This window comes from Anabrus simplex, chromosome 3 (assembly GCF_040414725.1).
Source record: "Anabrus simplex isolate iqAnaSimp1 chromosome 3, ASM4041472v1, whole genome shotgun sequence".
In the NCBI taxonomy this organism is placed as follows: Eukaryota; Metazoa; Arthropoda; class Insecta; order Orthoptera; family Tettigoniidae; genus Anabrus; species Anabrus simplex.
The window spans coordinates 38,934,477-38,955,403 of record NC_090267.1 but is presented as its reverse complement, the minus strand read 5'-3'; the positions used below and the strand labels follow the sequence as shown (position 1 = coordinate 38,955,403).

The 20,927-nt window shown below is 35.4% G+C and overlaps 1 protein-coding gene across 1 annotated transcript in view; it reads right to left on the bottom strand.

Annotated features, from left to right (window-relative positions):
* Window positions 1–20,927, bottom strand: part of rdgA (retinal degeneration A) — a 570,411-nt gene that overhangs the window by 46,150 nt on the left and 503,334 nt on the right. The window contains exon 16 of the mRNA XM_068226570.1: window positions 13,194–13,257. Coding sequence (XP_068082671.1) covers window positions 13,194–13,257 — 64 coding nt within the window. The remainder of the gene's footprint in view (window positions 1–13,193; window positions 13,258–20,927) is intronic.

Here is a 20,927-nt window from a genome sequence, read left to right as displayed (position 1 = left end):
CCTTAAATCACAATTCAGTTGTTGGATAAGTGAAGGGAGTAACGTGGATACACTTTGGGCTAAATTTAAAGGAATTATTTGGGAAGGAGAGAAGAGATTTGTACCTGTTAAGAAGGGTAAAATGACCTCAGACCCTGTTTATTATACAAGGGAAATAAGAAAATTAAAAAGAAAATGTAGAATAGTAAACAGGAAAATCAAAGAGGGTAGGGAGAGTAGAGAAACTAGAAAACAGCTAATGAGGGAACTGAATAGAGTGAAAAAGGAAGCAAAAGAGAATTATATGAATGGCATACTTCAAGAGGGTAATGACCACAAAGGGAAATGGAAAAAGCTGTATTCATATATCAGGAATCAAAAAGGAAAAGGAATCCAAATTCCTACAATGGTGGGAGAAGGGGGTGAACACTATTTAACAGATACTGAGAAAGCAAACCTATTTAGTAGGGAATTTAGAGATTCAGTAGATGATTGTCAAGAGTTGGAAACCGAAACAGAAGATAGAGAGGGAGAGAGACAGAGGGAAACAAGAAGCTTCTCATTCACAAACGAAGATATTTTCAGAGAAATCCAACTGCTTCAGCAAGGAAAAGCAGCAGGAAGTGATCAAATTACTGGGGAGGTATTAAAGACAATGGGGTGGTACATAGTGCCTTATTTAAAATTTCTCTTTGACTATGTCATAAATAATAGTGTAATACCAAAGGAATGGAAGGAATCTATAATAATACCAATTTATAAAGGAAAGGGTGATAAAAGGAAACCAGAGAACTACAGACCAATCAGCCTGACCAGTATAGTTTGTAAAATTCTGGAGAGTTTAATATCGAAGTACATCAGAGGGATATGTGATGATAAAAATTGGTTCATGAGGAGCCAGTATGGATTTAGAAAGAAATTTTCTTGTGAGGCACAACTGGTGGAATTTCAGCAGGACATATCAGATCAGTTGGATTCAGGAGGTCAGTTAGATTGCATAGCCATAGATCTTTCCAAAGCCTTTGATAGAGTGGAACATGGAATATTATTAAAGAAATTGGAGGGAATAGGATTGGACGTAAGGGTTACACGTTGGATAAAAGCATTTCTAAATTCAAGGGTTCAGAAAGTCAAAGTAGGAAATAATGTATCTCAGGAAGAGAAAGTTTGGAAGGGAATTGCACAGGGTAGTATAATCGGTCCGTTACTTTTCTTAATATACGCAAATGATTTAGGGAACAATATAACATCAAAAATAAGATTGTATGCAGATGACATAATTGTTTATAGAGAAATAAATAACATTGAGGATTGTTCAGAATTGCAAAGGGACCTTGAAAGTATCCAACAATGGGTTGAAGAAAATAATATGAAGGTTAATGGAGGCAAATCAACTGTTACAACTTTTACAAACAGGAGCTTTAAAACTGAATTTGAATATACTTTGGATGAGGTAGTTATCCCAAAAGATGGCAAGTGCAAATACTTAGGTGTGAGATTTGAAAGTAATTTGCACTGGAAGGATCATATTGATGACATTGTTGGGAAAGCATACAGATCATTACATGTCATAATGAGGCTACTTAAAGGATGCAACAAAGAATTAAAAGAAAAAAGTTACTTGAGTATGGTTCGTCCATTATTGGAATATGCAAACAGTGTTTGGGATCCTCACCATGAATACCTAATAAAAGAAATAGATAGTGTGCAGAGGAAAGCAGCAAGATTTGTAACAGGGGATTTCAGGAGAAAGAGTAGTGTATCAGAAATGTTAAAGGAACTTGGGTGGGAAACTTTAAGTAAGAGAAGGGAGAAAACTAGACTTACAGGATTATATAGAGCCTATACAGGAGAAGAAACATGGGGAGATATCCGTGAGAGGCTTCAGTTGGAAAATAATTATATCGGCAGGACTGACCACAAATATAAAATTAGAAGGAATTTTAGCAGAAGCGATTGGGGTAAATTTTCATTCATTGGGAAGGGTGTGAAGGAGTGGAACAGTTTACCAGGGGTAGTGTTTGATCCTTTTCCAAAATCTGTACAGATATTCAAGAAGAGAATAAACAGCAACAGAGAAAATAAATGAAGTGTTAGAGGGCATTCGACCAGTGCAGGTTATTGTAAATAAAAAAATGTGTGTGAATAAATTAATTCCATCCCCTGGTCTAAGGAGTTTGGACAGCCAAAGTAGGGGACTGCCTGTAGGGGTGAAGTACAGTGGGGACTTCGAGGGCCCTGGGACTGCTACGGTAGCTGTGAAGGCCCTTCAGGAACTCTGAAAAGTGGTGGCAAAAGGGGCTCTGGTTAAAACGCAGCTGGTCGTTATGCTACTTAGGATCCAGAACGGGTAAAAAAAAAAAAAAAAAAGTAAATAAATAAATGCAATGTAAATATTAATCTTATACCAGTTGTATAGTATCATTTGAAGTAATTCCACATACTGTATATCAGTTGACTATATTTGTAAGTAGTACAGGAGATATTATAAGTAGAATTTTGTAAACAATATAAATTTATTAAGGACGAGCTGTGTGTTTAATAGAAAACATTGTTAGCGTAAATTGTATAATATTGTATTATAGGAAAAATTTTCTTCTCTTGTTAATTTAATATTTAGTGCTTGACAATAATGTATTTTAGTGTACCATTTGCCACCGAGGTAGACACCTCATTTGCAAATAAAGAGATTTTGATTTTTGATTTGATTTGACTTGTGGAATACAAAACTTAACAACTATTCCACGCTGCACTATCAACAGACGACCGCCCCAGCTTCGAGTCTCTGTCAACATCAAGGGCTGACAACAGCCGTGGGTCAACTCCGACAATGTGGGACGATGCCGACGCTGCAGAACGACGCCTCCTCCACATCTTCAAGGGCATTCAAACTATTCGTCTGTAAAAGGTGATATAATTTCTATGCATTTCTTTTTTATAAACTGCAAGTTCCACTTTAAATATGAACTTATTTCACTACCCTTCTCTCATACTCTCTAAAGCATGAACCGTACACGCCTTGGTGTTATCCATGCTCTCCGCAAAACTGAAGTACTGGCGTTCCTGTTTCGGTATGGCTTTTAGAGCTGTTGGGAGTGTCCGAGGACATGTTCGGCTCACCCGGAGCAGGTCTTTCTACTTGACGCCCATAGATGACCTGCGCGTCTGGATGTGGGATGATTATTATAATGAGGTAGGGAGAGGGCGAAATCCGGTGCTGGCACATAGCCTACTCCTGTCGAATAACACCAAGGTGTCTGCTCAAAGCTTTCCATCCCCATCTAACGGACAAATCACCATCAACAGCGTCATATGTCATTACTCTGTATGAGCACTGCCAGGCTTCTGGTATGCAATTTAGTGATTAGAAATTGTATACTATCACGTCTCCTACCCTGTCAGTAAATTAAACTTATTTTCAAGGTCCACCTATTCAATACAATGACGTTTTATTATGATTCAATCACATGTCAAATGGTCAAATGGTACTAGTGACACACACATCGTCCGGCTCCATCTGTGTAACAAACATGCTCAACATGCTGCTCAAGGTTTAAATTGAAGTGGGAATTCATCTTTATTTACATCACGATCTCACATGATCAAAGTAAACTTCCCCGGAACCACCTAATATCAAGTGTATAAGTGTCACTCACATAGACAGCATAAAACAGCCCAAATTCACTTATCCTGGATGCACACAGACTGGACATATAACAAAGTGCCGGAATTTTAAGAATTTTATATTACAGCAATCAATTGTAACAATATTAACTTATCTCATGTATCATTACAGTAATGTATTTTATAATATGTTAAAATGTGTTTATGTTTTAGGAATATGTATATAATTGTTTAATTTGTACTTAAGTCTGATGATGGCACATAGATGCCAAAACTAGTACCATTTGACCATGTGATTGAATCACAATAAAACGTCATTGTATTGTATTGAATAGGTGAACCTTGAAAATAAGTTTAATTTACTGTAATCCCACTTCAATATGGAACCCAATGAAATTCATAACTATAAGTCCTACCCTGTCAGCCAACAATCTGATGGTGAATTTGTTTTGACCAACGGGACTCAAACCGGCTAACCAGGGTGTCAGATCACATAGACATCAACGCCTTAATGATCATGGCCACCAGGCAGGCTATTTGAGAAGGTAAGTGATCAGGATGAAAGTTATGTAGCCAAAAAGAGCTCTTGACCTGCAGCTACCCAGGGTCTAAGAAAAGGAAGGTTGAAGAAGATGATGATGGTCTTATTGTTTAAAGGGGCCTAACATTTAGGTCATTGGCCCCTAATAGTACTAAATGAGATTGAAACTCAGTGAGTCCTTGTTCACTCCAGTGCTGATTGACTCGGTCATGTCTCTCATCGAACATCTGTTCCCTGAGGACATTACTAAGCTATTTTACCACTGCATGACTTCCGGCTATTTCTCGTGGGGTGGGAATTTTTATGAACAGATGGACGAAGCGGCTATGGGAAATCCACTTTCGCCCGTAGTGGCTAATTTCTTTATGGAGTATTTTGAGGAGGAGGCTACTGCTTCAGCGTCTGTCAAACCTAAGATTTGGTGGAGGTATGTTGATGATACATTTGTTGTCTGGACAGATGGTTCTGAGAAACTTCATCTAGTTCTAAACCACCTAAATCAGCAACATCCTTCAATTAAATTCACTATGGAGATGGAGTCGGACTGATGCCTTCCTTTCTTGGATGTTCTTGTAAGAAAGAAACCAGACAGCTCCTTAGGACACACTGTCTACCTTAAGCCTACCCACATAAATTGCTCCCTTCATGCAGATTCTCACTACCATCCAGCACAAAAACATATGATGGACACATTAAAGTTACGTTCAAGGGTAATAGTTACAGCGATTTGCAGATTCATAGAGCCCTACATCCCAGAGAAACGACCAAGCAAAACTCACAGAACGAAGAAGTGAAGGGAACTGCCTACCTGCCTTATATTCACAACGCCACAGATCAAACTGCCAAGGTCCTCTGCAAATACAAAACCGTGTTTGGCACTGTCACTAAAATTGCTCACAGTCTGGGTAAAACCAAGGACAAATTGTCCCCACTTTTACATCCTGGGGTATACAAAATTCCCTGTACTTGCAGCAAGGTATACATACATTGGCCAAACATTATTACATGTTATAAATCTCATTTTTGGTCCGTATTGAAAATTTACAGTTCAACAACAATAAAGGTGTTTTAATTTAATCCAATTTAATTCAATACTTTTATTTCCACTTATAGTGGTTACATAAATAGACTCACAGTTAAATGGGACATGTTTCGCCCTCAATTAAGGGCATCTTCAGCCTAAAAATAATCATCAAGAGTACAACTAATATTAAAAGTGGAAGGTAAAAGTTTAGCCAGTTATTAAAATTCGGGACATAAAAATGTGAAAAATGATACAATACATAAAGATGCTAATGGAAACACTATCAATGATTGAACTATAATCTTGTCGGAGACTAAAACTTCTTCCATTAAAATTTAATTAAAACAGTTCATTTAAAATGTTAGTGGACAACCAGAGTGGTAATAATATAAAGCCAACGACATGAGGGCGTGAACACAAGCATACACATGATTGTCATAAATACAATATGTCCAAGGCCGCTGATGAAATTCGTCAGCATGAAGTGAGACAGAAGCATCAGTTGAAAAATTGTAAGTGGCCCTTAGCACCGGTAGGTAATACTATTGGCTGAAACCTTGCCAGGAAATGTCAGTAGATACTGAAATAATGTTTTATGTTAGTTGAAAGTTGTTATTTGTTATCTACTGTTGTGTTGGTTGCTGCCCTTCTGTTGGCTCTGGCTCAACACCAGTGTTTGACAGTGTTTCCATTAGCATCTTTATATATTGTATCATTTTTCAGATTTTTATGTCCCGAATTTTAATAACTGGCTAAACTTTTAGCTTCCACTTTTAATATTAGTTGTACTCTTGATGATTGTTTTTAGGCTGAAGATGCCCTTAATTGAGGGTGAAACATGTCCCATTTAACTGTGAGTCTATTTATCTAACCACTATAAGTGGAAATAAAAGTATTGAACAGGTGGATTAAATTAAAACACCTTTATTGTTGTTGAATTGGCCAAACATACCGGTCCATTGGTACTTGTATCAAGGAACATGAAAGAAATATGTGTCTCAACCACCCAGACAAATCAGCAATAGCTGAGCACGCTCTATCATCAGGTCATGATGTCATGTACCAAGATACTCAAGCTCTTACCCGCACTAGACACTACAGGTTTAGGATTATACGGGAAGCTGTGGAAATACTTAGAAATCCTAACAATTTCAACAGAGACACTGGCTATCAATTAAGTAATATGTGGTTGCCAGCCATTAAGGATTTGCATAGGTAGTTTGCCTCCCCTGTCCCTTCACTACTGTTATTTAGTTTTGGTGCTTTCCAAATTCGTACTTTCCTCATCACCAGATGTTTCATTGCAGACTTGTGTCTATGTCATACTTTCATATGTGACTCCCTCTCAGACTGATTCTGATGGTTCCGTCAGCTTCCGCTTCGAACGCTAGCACTGTAGCATGTCCGGTGAGCCATCTGGTGATGAATGAACGTTCCACTTCCACTTCCACTTCTATTTCAACGTCTAAATTCAAACCTCATTCCTTGTGAAGCCTTTCTCGTGACCAGTCGAGATTTTCTTCTGATGACGCAGAGCAAAGGTCTCTGCGAAACTTTAAGGATTTCACCTTATTTTCTTGACACAGCATAGGCCCAGGCCTATATCATGTCTATACTGTACTTGTCTACCATCTGGTGCCAGTGGCATGAACTCCGTCATTGTCTTTCATCGAGCATTAAATATGTACCCACTCCTAGCTGAGAGCAAGTCTCCTTGAACTACCAGTCAGTCTATTGTCGTGGTAGAGACAGGACAGTGTGCTTGTCTCTCTGCTCTTCACAATGGCTGCAAAGGTACAGTTCACCCAGTTTAGGGCTATGTTTCTGGATAATGGCTGAGAGCGAGTCATTTCAGCATCGCCTTAGGACTCAATAAATTATAATATTTTCATTATGTGATTGCACCATGGGATGATCGTCTGCACACTACTGTAAGAATTTTATTTCTCTTTTAATATGGATCCTTCTCCGTGAGTTTTCTACTGTGATAAATTTTACCTACCAAGAAGAAATTCTAGGCGTATACTTATATTTTGATGTGATTTTAGTACCAAACCAAAATATTAAAATCTAAATTAACCGAACATTTTCCATAATGGTGTCTGCGTATGTTACGCATGTGTTTTGTAAGATATTGAATACTTCATCAGCGTAAAATGTATCTAAATTATATTGTGTGGTTGATATGAACCTTTATCCAGTGTTGTGATTTAAATGTTTGCGTTTGTTTTACTTTAACCTGTCAGGTGGACACTTCCATTATTTATTACTGTTATTAGTACACTAGTTTAAAAAGAAGACTGAATATATGACAACCGGCGACACTTGCGACCGGAGAATGAAAGATAATCTTAATAAAAATATCTATCGTACTGTCATCCGACCTGTCCAATGAATCCATCAGGGAGAGATATGGCGTTGCACCGATTGAAGAAACAATGTGAGAGAGTCATCTACGATGGTTTGGACATGTACTAAGGGCAGACGTGACACTATTGCGAAGACAGGTTACATGTTAGAAGTCACCGGTAGGAGACCAAAAGGATGACCAAAACAGTGATGGGTCGATACCCTTCACAAAGATCCGAAGAGCATCAATCTCCACTCTGACATGGCCCAGGACAGAACTAAATGGAGATAAGGAATACATGCAGCAGACCCTCCTGTGAGCAGGAGAACAAATGCTGAAGAAAAAGAAGAAAGACTAAGAGTACGCTAGTCTGTACATGTGTTTTTCACTCTATTTTAATTTTCTGCAAGCTGTGTGCTCTGTTTTTTGTAAGATAAATTTTATTTATTATGGACTATTCTCATCATTATTTGGTGTAAGATTTTATTTTAGTAACATTTAATAGCTTTAAGTAATATGATATTTAGTGCAGGTTAGAATTCCATTTCTGGTATTTGTGAAGCTTGAATTGTACTTGATTTCTTTGTCACTATTACATAGTTTTCCATGACCTCCTATTCATTATCTTCTTATCTGTGGATTTAACTAATCTTATCTGTATGCATACTATTGTTGTTGCGAGTTGCATCAGTAAATGTCACTGGGATGGGTGTGTGTCTGAAGCGTCTTCTACTGTCACGTACAGTATTTTGTGATGTGCCTGCAATGCCATGTAAGATTATGCATACTTGGTTATTGTGGTTCTGTTGAGTTTCCTCTTGGATTTATCATATTTAATCTTCTTTACGGTATTATTATTCTTTAAAATATTTGTTTGTTATGTATTTTGGGTAATTCTGGACGAAATTTAACAAATGAAGCTTCATAGCACCTAGTATTCAGACCATGAACTTTTTAAATTAATAAACGTACTACGAACATTTAATTAATCCAGAGAAATTATATTTATTGATTTTAGTTGTAACATAATTACTTAAGTAATTATGAATTTATTCCAAGGAGGCTTCCATTTAATTTATTACTTTAACAAAAAGTAGGGAATATCAGAGTTTACATCTGCTGTTTGATTTCATGAATTTTGTGTAAATTTTTATTTTTAACTTCAAATTTTATCTTGCCTTTGGCATTACATTTTTCTTTAAAAGTTGTATAGGTTTCATTAATAACATAGATGTAGCCAACTCTGAAATTCCCCTCCACTTTTATTTTGTGGCTTTGGTGCCTCCAGCACATCTTCCACAAAGGCATTTTGAGGAGAGGGAGTGTTAAGGTAGGTGTTCTGTTCCTGCTTGTTTCCTATGGTGCTATTGTATAGTGTTGCTTGTTTGTTTGTCTCCCTACTCCTGCCCACCCTTGTTTTGATTAGTACCCCAACCAGTATCCATAGGAAAAGCATAGACCTAATGCTGGGGCCATTCTTTGGTGTATGGTGCAAAGAAGAAATGAAATTTAATAACGTGCAGAAAAAGCCCACAAAATTGTAGATAATGCTGCTGCATCTACTTCTTCAGTGACAGCTTTGTTTTAAGGATCTAAAATGGGGATAAATTAACAGAACTTGACTGGCCCTGAAGGTTGTTTTTCTTTTCAGGGTGTATAACAAACATTTTGATCCTAAATTTTTGTAGATATGTTTTCAATCAAACTTTTTTTTGTGTGTGTGTGCAAAGACAAAATGTAAGGATATTGTTAGTAAACTAATCTGTCCATTGCAAAGTATAGTTGATAAAAGTGAGTATTTTTCTATGTATACAGACACCTCAAATCATAAATGTATGAAACTATTCCTCCTTATGGATTGTTATTTTGATTAAACCAATTATTTCAGTACAACTGCTTGACATCATTTCATCAACAGTACTGAAAACACTGACTGAATTTACATTTTGTGAATCAAATGAGGGACAATCAGTAAAAGAAAATGTAAAGTGAGTCGACAAGAGATGCTTGACCCTGACCCTTAACAGTTCTGGTATGCTCAAATTATTGTAGGTTGAGCAAAATAGGGAAGGGGATTATTTTTGGATCTTAACTAAATCAAAAAGAAAATGTTGGGAAACATATGTCTATTTCCAATAGATAGTTTGCAATAAACATTTTTATTGTTTCCAATTTTGCTATTTACAGAACACTAGATTATTTGCATGATCATTGCAAAAACCTGACATACATGATGAAAATAACCTACCCTGTAGGCGAGTAAATTTAATGATAATGAAATTAAAGTTTTAAAGATATTGGCTCTGAAAACACTTTGTAAATAAACCATTCAACAGTGAGTAGGCAGACTAGTGGAGAAGTGTTCATTCGAGGGAACAGCTGGTGATGTTTAAAGGCGAGGAGTAGAGTTCCAGCTTATTCAAAGGCTTAGCTTCATTCCACAAACATTCCTTTGTACTATTGTAAACAACATAGTGGTTACTTAATTGTTTATCATAAGAAAATGTAGCATTCTACAGATTATCCTCTATTGATAAGCCACACAGATTGATGGCAACTGATTATATTTTAAGCTGCCTTTTCTGTTGATTACTGGTACTCTCTCCTAATTGAATGGTCTATTAGCAACTTGGGCACCCCACAGCCTTCCTGTCTTGTAGGCAATATTTTGCTCACATGTTTTCTTAGATCTCCTTCCTCATTAACTTTCCATCAACAAGCTAGCAAAGTTGTAGGTTTATGTGACTTGGCATTGTAACCATTGCCGTGGGATCTTTGGTTTTAACTGGAATCTGAACCACAAGAAGGTAATTTTTTCAAAAGTCCCACATGCATTAGATGTGATTCAAACTGCGACTGCCTTGGTGAGAAGCCAGTGATTAAGCCATTCAATCTATTTTATTAAATCTTTTATCATGTTGCTACAATAGTGGTACAACTCAAAAATCAAGTTCCGAGATAAATGAGTTCAAAGTTTCTGGCGGTTTACAGACAATAATTAAGTTCTTGTGCAACACTGGCACAATTTACAATGCGTCACTATTGATGAAGAGAACATGCTACATGACTGCCAAGCTCCAGGTGCCAGTATTGCAGCAAATGTAAATAACAAAGCAGAGAATGTAACAGTGGCACTTCTTCCATTTGTTGGTGGAATATTGAACTACACGATATGTCACTGTTGCTGCTGGAAAGAAGGTTATTCTGCAATGCTGGAGAGTTGGTATTTTTTTTAAGTTCTGCCATTATTAGAGCTGACGAGCGATGTTTTGTAATTAGTGGAAACCATTTCTTTGCAGTTTTGACTCAGTTAATTTATAAAGGAAATCTTTCATCATGGCCCCGCCAAGGAAATTGTCAAACCTGAGCCGTAATGGCAGCAAAAAAAAAAAAGGAAGCTAGGACTGTGTGGCAAACTAAAAACAAGAAAAGAGGAAATCTTAACTTATTGGCCAGTGAACCAGGCAATTTGCTGTCTGAGACGCTCAGTCTTCAGAAGATTCAAATATACCATCTTGCTGCCACCAAAATGTGAAGAGAACAATAGGGAGGAGCGTGTCAGTGATGTTGTTTATAAACAATTCCTGAAAGTGCAAACAAAGCTGCGAGCAATATTTAGTCTTTAGTCTAGGCCTATCATAAAGGTTCAAGAAATGTGTACTCCACTCTTCATAACTTGCTTAAGAAATCAATTATTTCAGTAGGTTGGAGTGTTCATATAATCAACAGAACCATTCAAGTTGTTGTAGACTTCTGCTTCAACCACAAGTTCAGATACATGGCATGTAAGGTGAGCAGTGAAAATGTAAGATCATGCTTCACTGGAACACTTTTAGGAATGAGCTCTGCTTTCTGTATTTGACATTTTGGTTATCCCAGTTTTTTCTTATTTTTCAATCAATAACCACTGAGGTGCATTTAGGGCAGCTGGCAGGTGGCAGATTCCCTATCAGTTGTTTACCTAGTATTTTATTTTTGCTATTATACTTAAGTTTTTCTCATTGTTGCTGGGAAGTGGTAGAGGGCATAATTGCTACCTGATGTTAGGGATGGGGAGGAGGCTCAAAGATGAATTCTTATTTTCGCCATTTGCTTTACGTTGCATCGACACAGATATGCCTTATGGCGACGATGGGATAGGAAAGGCCTAGGAGTGGGAAGGCCTTAACTAAGGTACAGCCCCAGCATTTGATTGGTGTGAAAATGGGAAACCACGGAAAACCATCTTCAGGGCTGCCGACAGTGGGGTTAGAATCCACTATCTCCTGGATGCAAGCTCACTTGCCCAGTGATGAATTCTTAGAGCTGGTTGCCATAATAATAGTGAAATACATAAATATCTTTAAAAGGATAATTAATACTGAAGAGCTGTCAAGATGGCCCCTCAATGAGAGTTGATGCCCCTGCACCTGATAAAGCTAGAATGCAGAAACAAGCTCTCTGGGGTTGGAGAAAAAAATGGATGAACAAGAACTGCGAATGACAAATTGAAAGCCTATCTATGGAAAGATATCAGTTTCTGAAGATGTGGAGACTAGTGTTTTCCTTGTCTCCTCCTATTACTCCCTCTACTCACAATGACCTGTTATTGTGTTTACCTTCCTAATCTTTTACCAGTTGTTTTCAACCTTTACCTTCTCTGTTAGCTTTTTCTATATTTATCTGAATTTCTATTATCCTACCACCTCAAGACTACTAGCTCTGTGGTTAACTAGTTAGCATACTAGCCATTGATCCAAGGAGTCTCATTATCTAAGATAAAATTCTAAAAGAATTTAATTGTGTAAAGTCCATCTGTTCAATACACGTTTGCCATCTGATAAATGGTCTGTCTAAAAAGCTACATGGGACATGTTTTGACCTAGCCTAGAGGTTATCATCAGCTAAAATAACACAAAGATAAAAGACATATACAAGAACAGTGATACATAAAAAAACTTGAGATTAAAATACAATCAACAAATGTAATGAAAATCTATGTTTAAAATGTTCATAGCTTCAATCTTGGATGAATTTAGTTGTAACAGGTGAGGGGTCCAACCGTATTTAACACAACTATTGGTTGGCTGGAGGAATACTTTAAACTTGTGAAGACTTAAATGTTGTTCTATTTGTCATGAATAATAATAATATATATATTATTATTATTTGTTCTTCATTAGCTCCTCAACTGAGGTTGGAATCAGGAAGGATATCTGACCATAAACACATGCCATATAAATTCATCTGACCTCATCTTCGACCCCATATCAGAAAACGGGACTGACAGGTACACATACTAAAAGTAGTGATCTATCGAGATCTATCTATGTCGATGTTTCCTGCCCCTACTTTCTGATAAAGATGGGGAGCAGAAACAAAGTTAACTGAGAGCTGAGAAGGGTGTAGAAGAACTAGTACTGACAAGGACAGACCATCTATGCAAACACAGCCGTGTATAAACAAGTGGAGATTATCCTCATTTTGTATTTTTGTATTTGTCCTGGTCTCTTCCTTCCTTTGCTCCCTATCATTGCATTTATTCTGTGTTCTTCTCTTTCTATACAGGACTTTATTTATCACTTGTTTGTTCCTTTCCATTATTTATAAAAGAGTAATTTAATAAATTCATATGACTAGCATTAAAATTTAATCTGGAATTATACCTACAAAATAACAGTTGTTTGAAAACTCACCATTTTCAGGTCACCTAATTTAGCAGCCTTGAGAATTCCATCGGAGGTCTTTTCCAGAAGGTGGCTGAAATAGAATAGTTGATATTGTGCATATGTTACTACTACATTTTAGTAGGACCACTAAGTGTTAAGAGGAAAACTAAATTAGGTATGAGAGAAGGAAGAATTCTTACTCACAACATTAGATATGCTATCAGAATGTTGATAACAATTAGTTAAACTAGTGAGCAAATTCATGCACAGAATAATGTTATGGTAATATATGTGCAACGACAATGATTTACTGGAAATGCTTTGAATTTTAAGTGAATTAATGTGTAGGATTTAAAAGTCAGTGGTTATTTTCCTTTCTGTGAAAATAACTCACTAAAACAATTTATTGTAATTAATTTTGTTGAAAGCTTTCTCAAGAAAAGGTCTATTCAAATAATTAAGAGAAAATTGTAAATTTCCAAATTAATATTCATTCAAAATAATGTAATATGCCCTTCCTGTATCGAGTTCTGGAATGGAAATCACACAGCTCGCTGACGTGTTTACTGAAAGGGTCAACTTAACAACTTCTTGTTGGTGGCTTTGTTGTGTTATGTCTGAAGGAAATATCACTCCTGATTCTTGTTTTAAGTGGTCCAACATTGAGATCATTGCTACTTTGATCGAGTATAAATGACAGATATAAATTCTTCTTTCTGAAAAAAGAGCTGAATGTTTATCAACCCTCTGGCAAACAATTATTTCGCTTGAAAAGGCAAAAGGGAACAAGATTGTTTATTTACATTTTAAGGTAATAATTTGGTAACCAACAATATTTGAGGTACACTTTTAGATTCCTACTTTTTCATGCAGTCTTTTAACGTTACAAGGATTTTTGTCCTGGATGAGAAGAATTCATCTTCAAATCCCAAGAATGACTTCATTTTACTTTATATCACTACAATTGCCCAATGGGTTATCAGATATTTCTTAGCTGTCATTCTCTCAACTAACAAAAAGAAAGTGGATTTTTTTTTATTCTTTCCACTGATGACAACACATCTCATTTACTGTAAGTATTATTATTATTATTATTATTATTATTATTATTATTATTATTATTATTATTATTATTATTATTATTATTTCCAAAAATCATGATCAAATTTAAGGATCAAGGATCCTAAAAGGTCATTCTATGAACAATGCGACTTATTATATACAGGCAAGTATGACCTAAGAATATTGCACATATGGCCTTTTGATACATAATAATAAGCAAACCAAACCAAACCCCATGGCACTACAGCCCTTGAAGGACCTTGGCCTACCAAGCGACCGCTGCTCAGCCCGAAGGCCTGCAGATTACGAGGTGTCGTGTGGTCAACACGACGAATCCTCTCGGCCGTTATTCTTGGCTTTCTAGACCGGATACATAATAATAAAGTCCATACATTTTTACTGTGTGAAAATTTAAAACTAATTTACAAAATCACACTTGAATTAAATAAATAGTCACAGTACTGCATTTCATCTTTAAATAGTCTACATGATAACAGTACCCATCACTGTAGTGAAATGGATTAAATGATGGGAATTCTTAGAATGCTCTCCAACATAAGATATAAATTTTGAGTGCTGACAGTTCTCATTTGAAATAATAAATACTTTTCATATTATTAATTTGTAACTCATATAATGTTGACTTGATATTATTTTAAAGAAACTTTAGACCTTATTTCAAACTGTCTCTAGCTCTATTTACAGTATAACAGAAGGCTGAGAAGTTTGTTTCCAATAACTCACCTATATGAGGCACAGTTTAATCCAAACAATTTGTCATGAATGCTAGCATGCAAAGGACAACAACACAAATGAATTCTGTATCAACATGCAACATCAACATATATGCACAATTAAAAAATAAACAACAACACTATTTACACAATGTGATATGCAATTAAAAACTTATAACTAATAGAGTACAGTAGGTGCTACCGTTATGTCTTCTATTCGGTTAGTAAGGAGATAACAAAAAGTTTATATTATTGTTAGATATGTTACTGTCAATTAATTTCAATATAGAAATACTGTAAATACACATTCCATTAAAGTAATGGCCGTTATTGATTTGGTAATGCAATAATCATACTTTATTAACAATCAACATTTCATTATGACTGTAATAAATTTAGATCCTTATATATTTCTGATCATTTATTTGTTTATTTTCACTTATGGGCAAGTTAGGCTCCATGGTCTTCTCTTACACTTAACCACAAGATATTAAATTAAACATTAAATAATAAAATAGATCACAAGGTAAAGAAAAGTAGATCTTTCTCTGACATAACAAACTGCAGTATTCTACAAGGTAATATTCTTGAGCCTTTTCTTTATTTGTATTATGTCTTGCCAGAACTTATAAACTCTATTATTGTATCCTATGCAAATGACACATCTGCTATTATTTGGGGAAAATGTAGAGAATCAATGGGACAAACTTTAATGAATTCTTTAAACTGATCGATAGGCTGTCCATTTCCCAATTTCATTATAGAGAAATGTGATGAACTTTCAACTGAAAAGAGTTTGCAATGATAACATGAGTATTCAACTGAATGGCGCATGCCTTCAAATGATGCTTAGGTATTGTTCTGGATAGACATGTCTCGGAAGATTCATGTTAATTAAGTTTGTACAAAATTAACGCATCAAAAATTGTAGATACAAATGTATTACTGAAAGTGAGCTATGGAATAATTTACCCTCACTTGAACTATGGGATAGTTGTTTGGCATTGCATGGCAAACAAATATTTTTAATGATTTTTTTTATTCTACAAAAGAAACCTTTAAGGATAATTTATCGGCTAGTCTCGTTCGTCCACTGAAGTTTTGCGCTTCGTACTTGATGGAGAATTAACTATTATAGGCTTTACTGGAACTTGAAATGTGGTCATCTAGGTGGAAGTCAGCAATAAAGTTATTCTACCGCAACGGCCCTATACGTACCATACGTGCAATATGGAATTTCAGAGTTACATAAAGTAAAATATTATTTTCTTAATTTTCTTTGTGGAAAAGTGAAGTGTTCAAAATTAAAATGAAAAAGTATGCATGTAAGAAATTTTAATCGAAAGTTCCTGTACATATTACAGAAGTACTAATCACTTGTTTACAGCAAGTCATGCTTAGGTACTGGCAATGCAATTGTAAATATACTGCACAAAAATGTTGAAACATTTTATGTAAAATTATTCAATATGGTATATGTATTGTGAATAATTTTCTTACTGAGAATTTTTCAACCAAAGAAAGAAAGAAAGAAAGAAAGAAAGAAAGAAAGAAAGAAAGAAAGGAAGGAAGGACAGATAATAGTATAACTAGCAATGGAAACATCTGTGTTTCTTTCTTTGTGCTGAATAAAGAAGTACAGTCATTTTTACAAGTTTAGTCTGGCATTACTCCATTTTCATTGTTAGGAAGGTATATATCAAGCCTCAATGGTGTGGCTGTCTTATCATGCCAACAATTTTAGCCACTGTAATAACAACCAACTAACCCAACATTTAGTTTGCTATGAGATAATTATATTTAATTAAATAAGAACAAAAATTTCTCCTTCCTAAGTTAGCAATTAAGAATCAATACAAACAGTATCCTTTAAGAGAACTTCCTGCCATGTCTTTTAACATTCAGCACTTCAAGTACCATTAAGTTACAAGACGTATGAAGTGGATTTATTTGGCCTTTCAACCAAATGTTACTGTACAGCAGCAGTGTCCACAGGAGGTGGCCTGAAGCTGGGTTTGAACATGGTAGAGAGTGTGGCATGACTGAATAATGATGGATTCATTAAATGTAATATATTACTCTGTAAATTAGCCTATTTTAAAGTTGTTAAATAAGTTCTTCCAAGTTTTTAACCAGAGGGTATATTTTAACTAATTTATCTGTTTTAATATGGAACATGCATTCCATAGCTATTTGTAAACAATCCCTGATGAAAGGACCCACGTTGAAAGGCTTCATTTCTCGTGCTGTCAGATGCAAAATTTGATACTCATCCTCAGTGCACTTTTGTTTCTTTGTTCATGGTGGTCCTAAAAAAATAAAGTAAGTTCAACAACTAGCACAATAATTATTATTCCAAATTATCATTATTATCATCTGTCATTATCATCTTCCTCAACAAAATCCTTATCTTCATCATCATTAGGCTAAAAGGCAAAAATATTCAAAAGGATCTAAATTTAGAAACAGACCTACAGTCAGCAAAAACATACACCTCCTAACAATGCTTTCTTGGGTCTTCAACCAATTTTGCAAGATTTCCTCTAGAGGATGGTTGCCCACTTGTACTTCCTCTCAAAACAATAACCGCCATCACCACAACCACATTCTTCGACCGAATCATGCGAAGTGGAATGTTTACTTTATAGTGCCACTCTACATCATACAGTACCACTTATCAAACATTCCATTCTCAAACCATTTGTTGAAATATTTTTCTCCCCAATCTATCTCCTAAACATCTCCTTTCACATCTGTTGGCTGTATCCATGTCCATATTGCAAGGTTAAAGAAACTTACTTCACCCTGCTCCAATGCTATGAACAAACCCTGTATGGGCATGGCTGCTGTACAGTCGGGTTTAGAAACATATCTCTTGTTATAGAATGGTTTTCATTTATTTTTCCTTGAATTCGTATTTTTATGTGTTAATAAAATATACCTGTATAGGGTGTATTTAATTCCTAATACACACTTTGAGGGCTTGTGGAGGGAACCGAGTAGGTAGCATTTTGAATAGAAACCCATGTCCAGGAATGTACCATTTCCCTACAACAAGCAAAACACCACCATGTGTTTTATGTCCTGCGTCTGCTGTGCCAATGAGCAGAACAGAGTATGTACGTTGTTGTTGTTGTTGTTGTTGTTGCAGTGCTTCTGTGTCCACATACAAGAATTTACAAGAAGAGTCAGATTTACAAGATCTCGGTAGAGTCACAGGAAGATCTGCTTGCATGGGTTATGGCAGCAGCCAGATTTTTGACTGCCAAGTGCTTGTGCATGAGTGTACCAGAATATGATACATAGGTATAATGTTTGTATTGAAGCGAGTGGTCGCCACATAATGCCATTCTTGTGAGTGGATGCAAAAGCACTGCAACAACAATGTTCATATTCCACTCCACTCAATGACGCAGTAGACATGGGACATTTTAAGAAGTGGTGGTGGTTTGCTCATTTGGAGAAACTGTACGTTCCCGGACATGGATTCCTATTCAAATGTTATCTACTCAGTCCCTGTCTACAAACCCTCAAAGTATATAACAAGAATTTAGATACACCCTGTATGAATATTCATTCTACTGCTACTAATTTTCTAAATCTAGATTTATGTCACTTCATGCTTTCCTGCACTGAATTTATTATCTATAATACATGAACAGAGGTTACTTATAACTACATAACTACTACAATACTGATACTAATGTTTTAAACCACTAAATCATCACAGCCATTCAATTTTAGTTGTTATAACTTATTAAGTTGTTGTTAATGCCGTGAAAGCCAGAACCCGCAGCACAGAACGAAGATGCACTCTTCCAAGAAGACAGTGCTATAAAGAACAGAAAACGTGAAAGAAATAATACATGCACCAGTCTTGCATGCTATAGCAACACAACATTTACCAATCTGATAACCACCATCAACAACTATACATTCAAGGAAATAGCACACAAAAGAGTAAGAACTAAGAGATCTCTCAATGAACAGAGAGAAAGACAAGTAAAGACTAACAATAAGTATCTTCAGAAGACAGTGATGCAGGCATTTCATTTACAATGCCAACATCTAAAAGTTCAAAAGTATGTTGATTATGAACTGGCATCAGACTAACATTAGAATTATTTTATACATATACTAGAGCGGCCAAACATCCTGTACTTGACAGAATTATCCAGTTATCTGCTAAGGTTTTGTAGCTACCCTGATCAATTAAACGTGCTAAGCAAATTATTATAATTCCTTTAAAAATGCATTAGGTACAATCATTTCTACTTTTCATCATTTTATATTGTTCCATAAATTTTAATGCATGAATATTTCTAACAGTTGCTGAATTGAGTAACAGAAATAATTTACAATGCATTATGAACATGTCAATCAACTATTTCCATCCTATGTTATTAATTTTTTTAAATATCCCTTTTAAATCATTCAGTTATGTTTCACTGTTAAGCAGTACCCTGATTTTTAATACATACCATCAAGTTTGTTTGTAATGAGTTTATCATTTCTAATGAAGAGCTGATTTCATACATTGAAATTTACACTAATTTACTAAACTTTCCTCAGCTTATTTTAGTTATTTCTGGGGTTACTGGAGCCACCTGGCACATTTTGGGTTCTGGCCAGGGATTTAAGGCCAGATGTCCTTCTTGACACTACATGCTTTTTTGGACAAAATTCCAATCCAAGATTGACAAGGAATCAAACCTCATCCACCCAGGCGGAAAGCCACTATTAAGCCATAACACTAATAATGTTCCCCATACAATGAGATTTCCACAATCGATAAAAAAATTGCAATTGGATATAAAGCGTCATTCAGTACCTTCTTTTTAAAAAATATCAGTCTACTGACAAATTTTCAACTGTCTTATGCAACGCATTAAAAATCCTGAAAAAAGTACATATGGTATAGTATGGAAAATAAGCCGAGAATAGGGCATGATATCACTTGATATCTACAGTATATGAAACATAATGAATGTAACCTTCTTTTTCCCCCTGACTATTGTCATTATACTGTGCACTTGTTCCATATTTACGTAAATTTTGTTTTCATTTTTATGAAACTAACCATGATTCTAAACAGGATATTTCTATTGTATAAAATAACTTGGAAACCCTGAAATTAGCATTGCATTAATTCTACTGTATTAATTAGAATATCTAACAGATTTTATGCAAGTTTAAATCATTAATTTCTAAGAACATCCTCTTCAATTCAGTCACAATTAATTTTGATCCATTATCTCTAGAATTTTGTAAGACTGAAGTATGAAATTAATGGAAAATAGCAACCTAGCTTATGTTTTAGACATTTTGAACGAGAAAGTATCACTGATAGGTGTCAGTGAAGGAATTGGATCTGATAGATTGTTCTGAATATCTGCTAAGCTTACAATTAATATTTCTGTATTCTAAAATGAAGGAGTTTAAGTCTTGAACTCTCATTCTCTGCTCTCTGGACAGGTGAATAAACTGATTTCATCAGAGTGGTCAGAATACATAAGAAATTATATCCTCAGCTCTTTTGATGTTCAATGACTTATATTTGGAGACATGTACCAGGAAAGTATTCACTAGAGTATACTGAAAGTGCTCTCTGTTAGCCATGCCAGAAACAGACTAAACCTTTGAATTCTTTTCTTGATCTCATACTTAGGATCACTTTAATAGAATACTATTTTTGTAATGTGTTATATTATTGATTGATTTTGATGTAAATATATGCACCTGATTTAAAGACTGATTTTAACATTTCTTCACATAAGATTAGTTAATAAACATTTTACATTAATTTAATTGTGCCCATTACAAATGAGCTAAAAATGCCTCTAGTTGAGATAAACCATAAAATATAGGCAATTGAAATTTCTTATCCTCTGATTAACTAGTGACCCACCTTGGCTTTGCATGGGAGCAATTTTGAATTTATAGTGATAGATCTTACAAGTCTTCC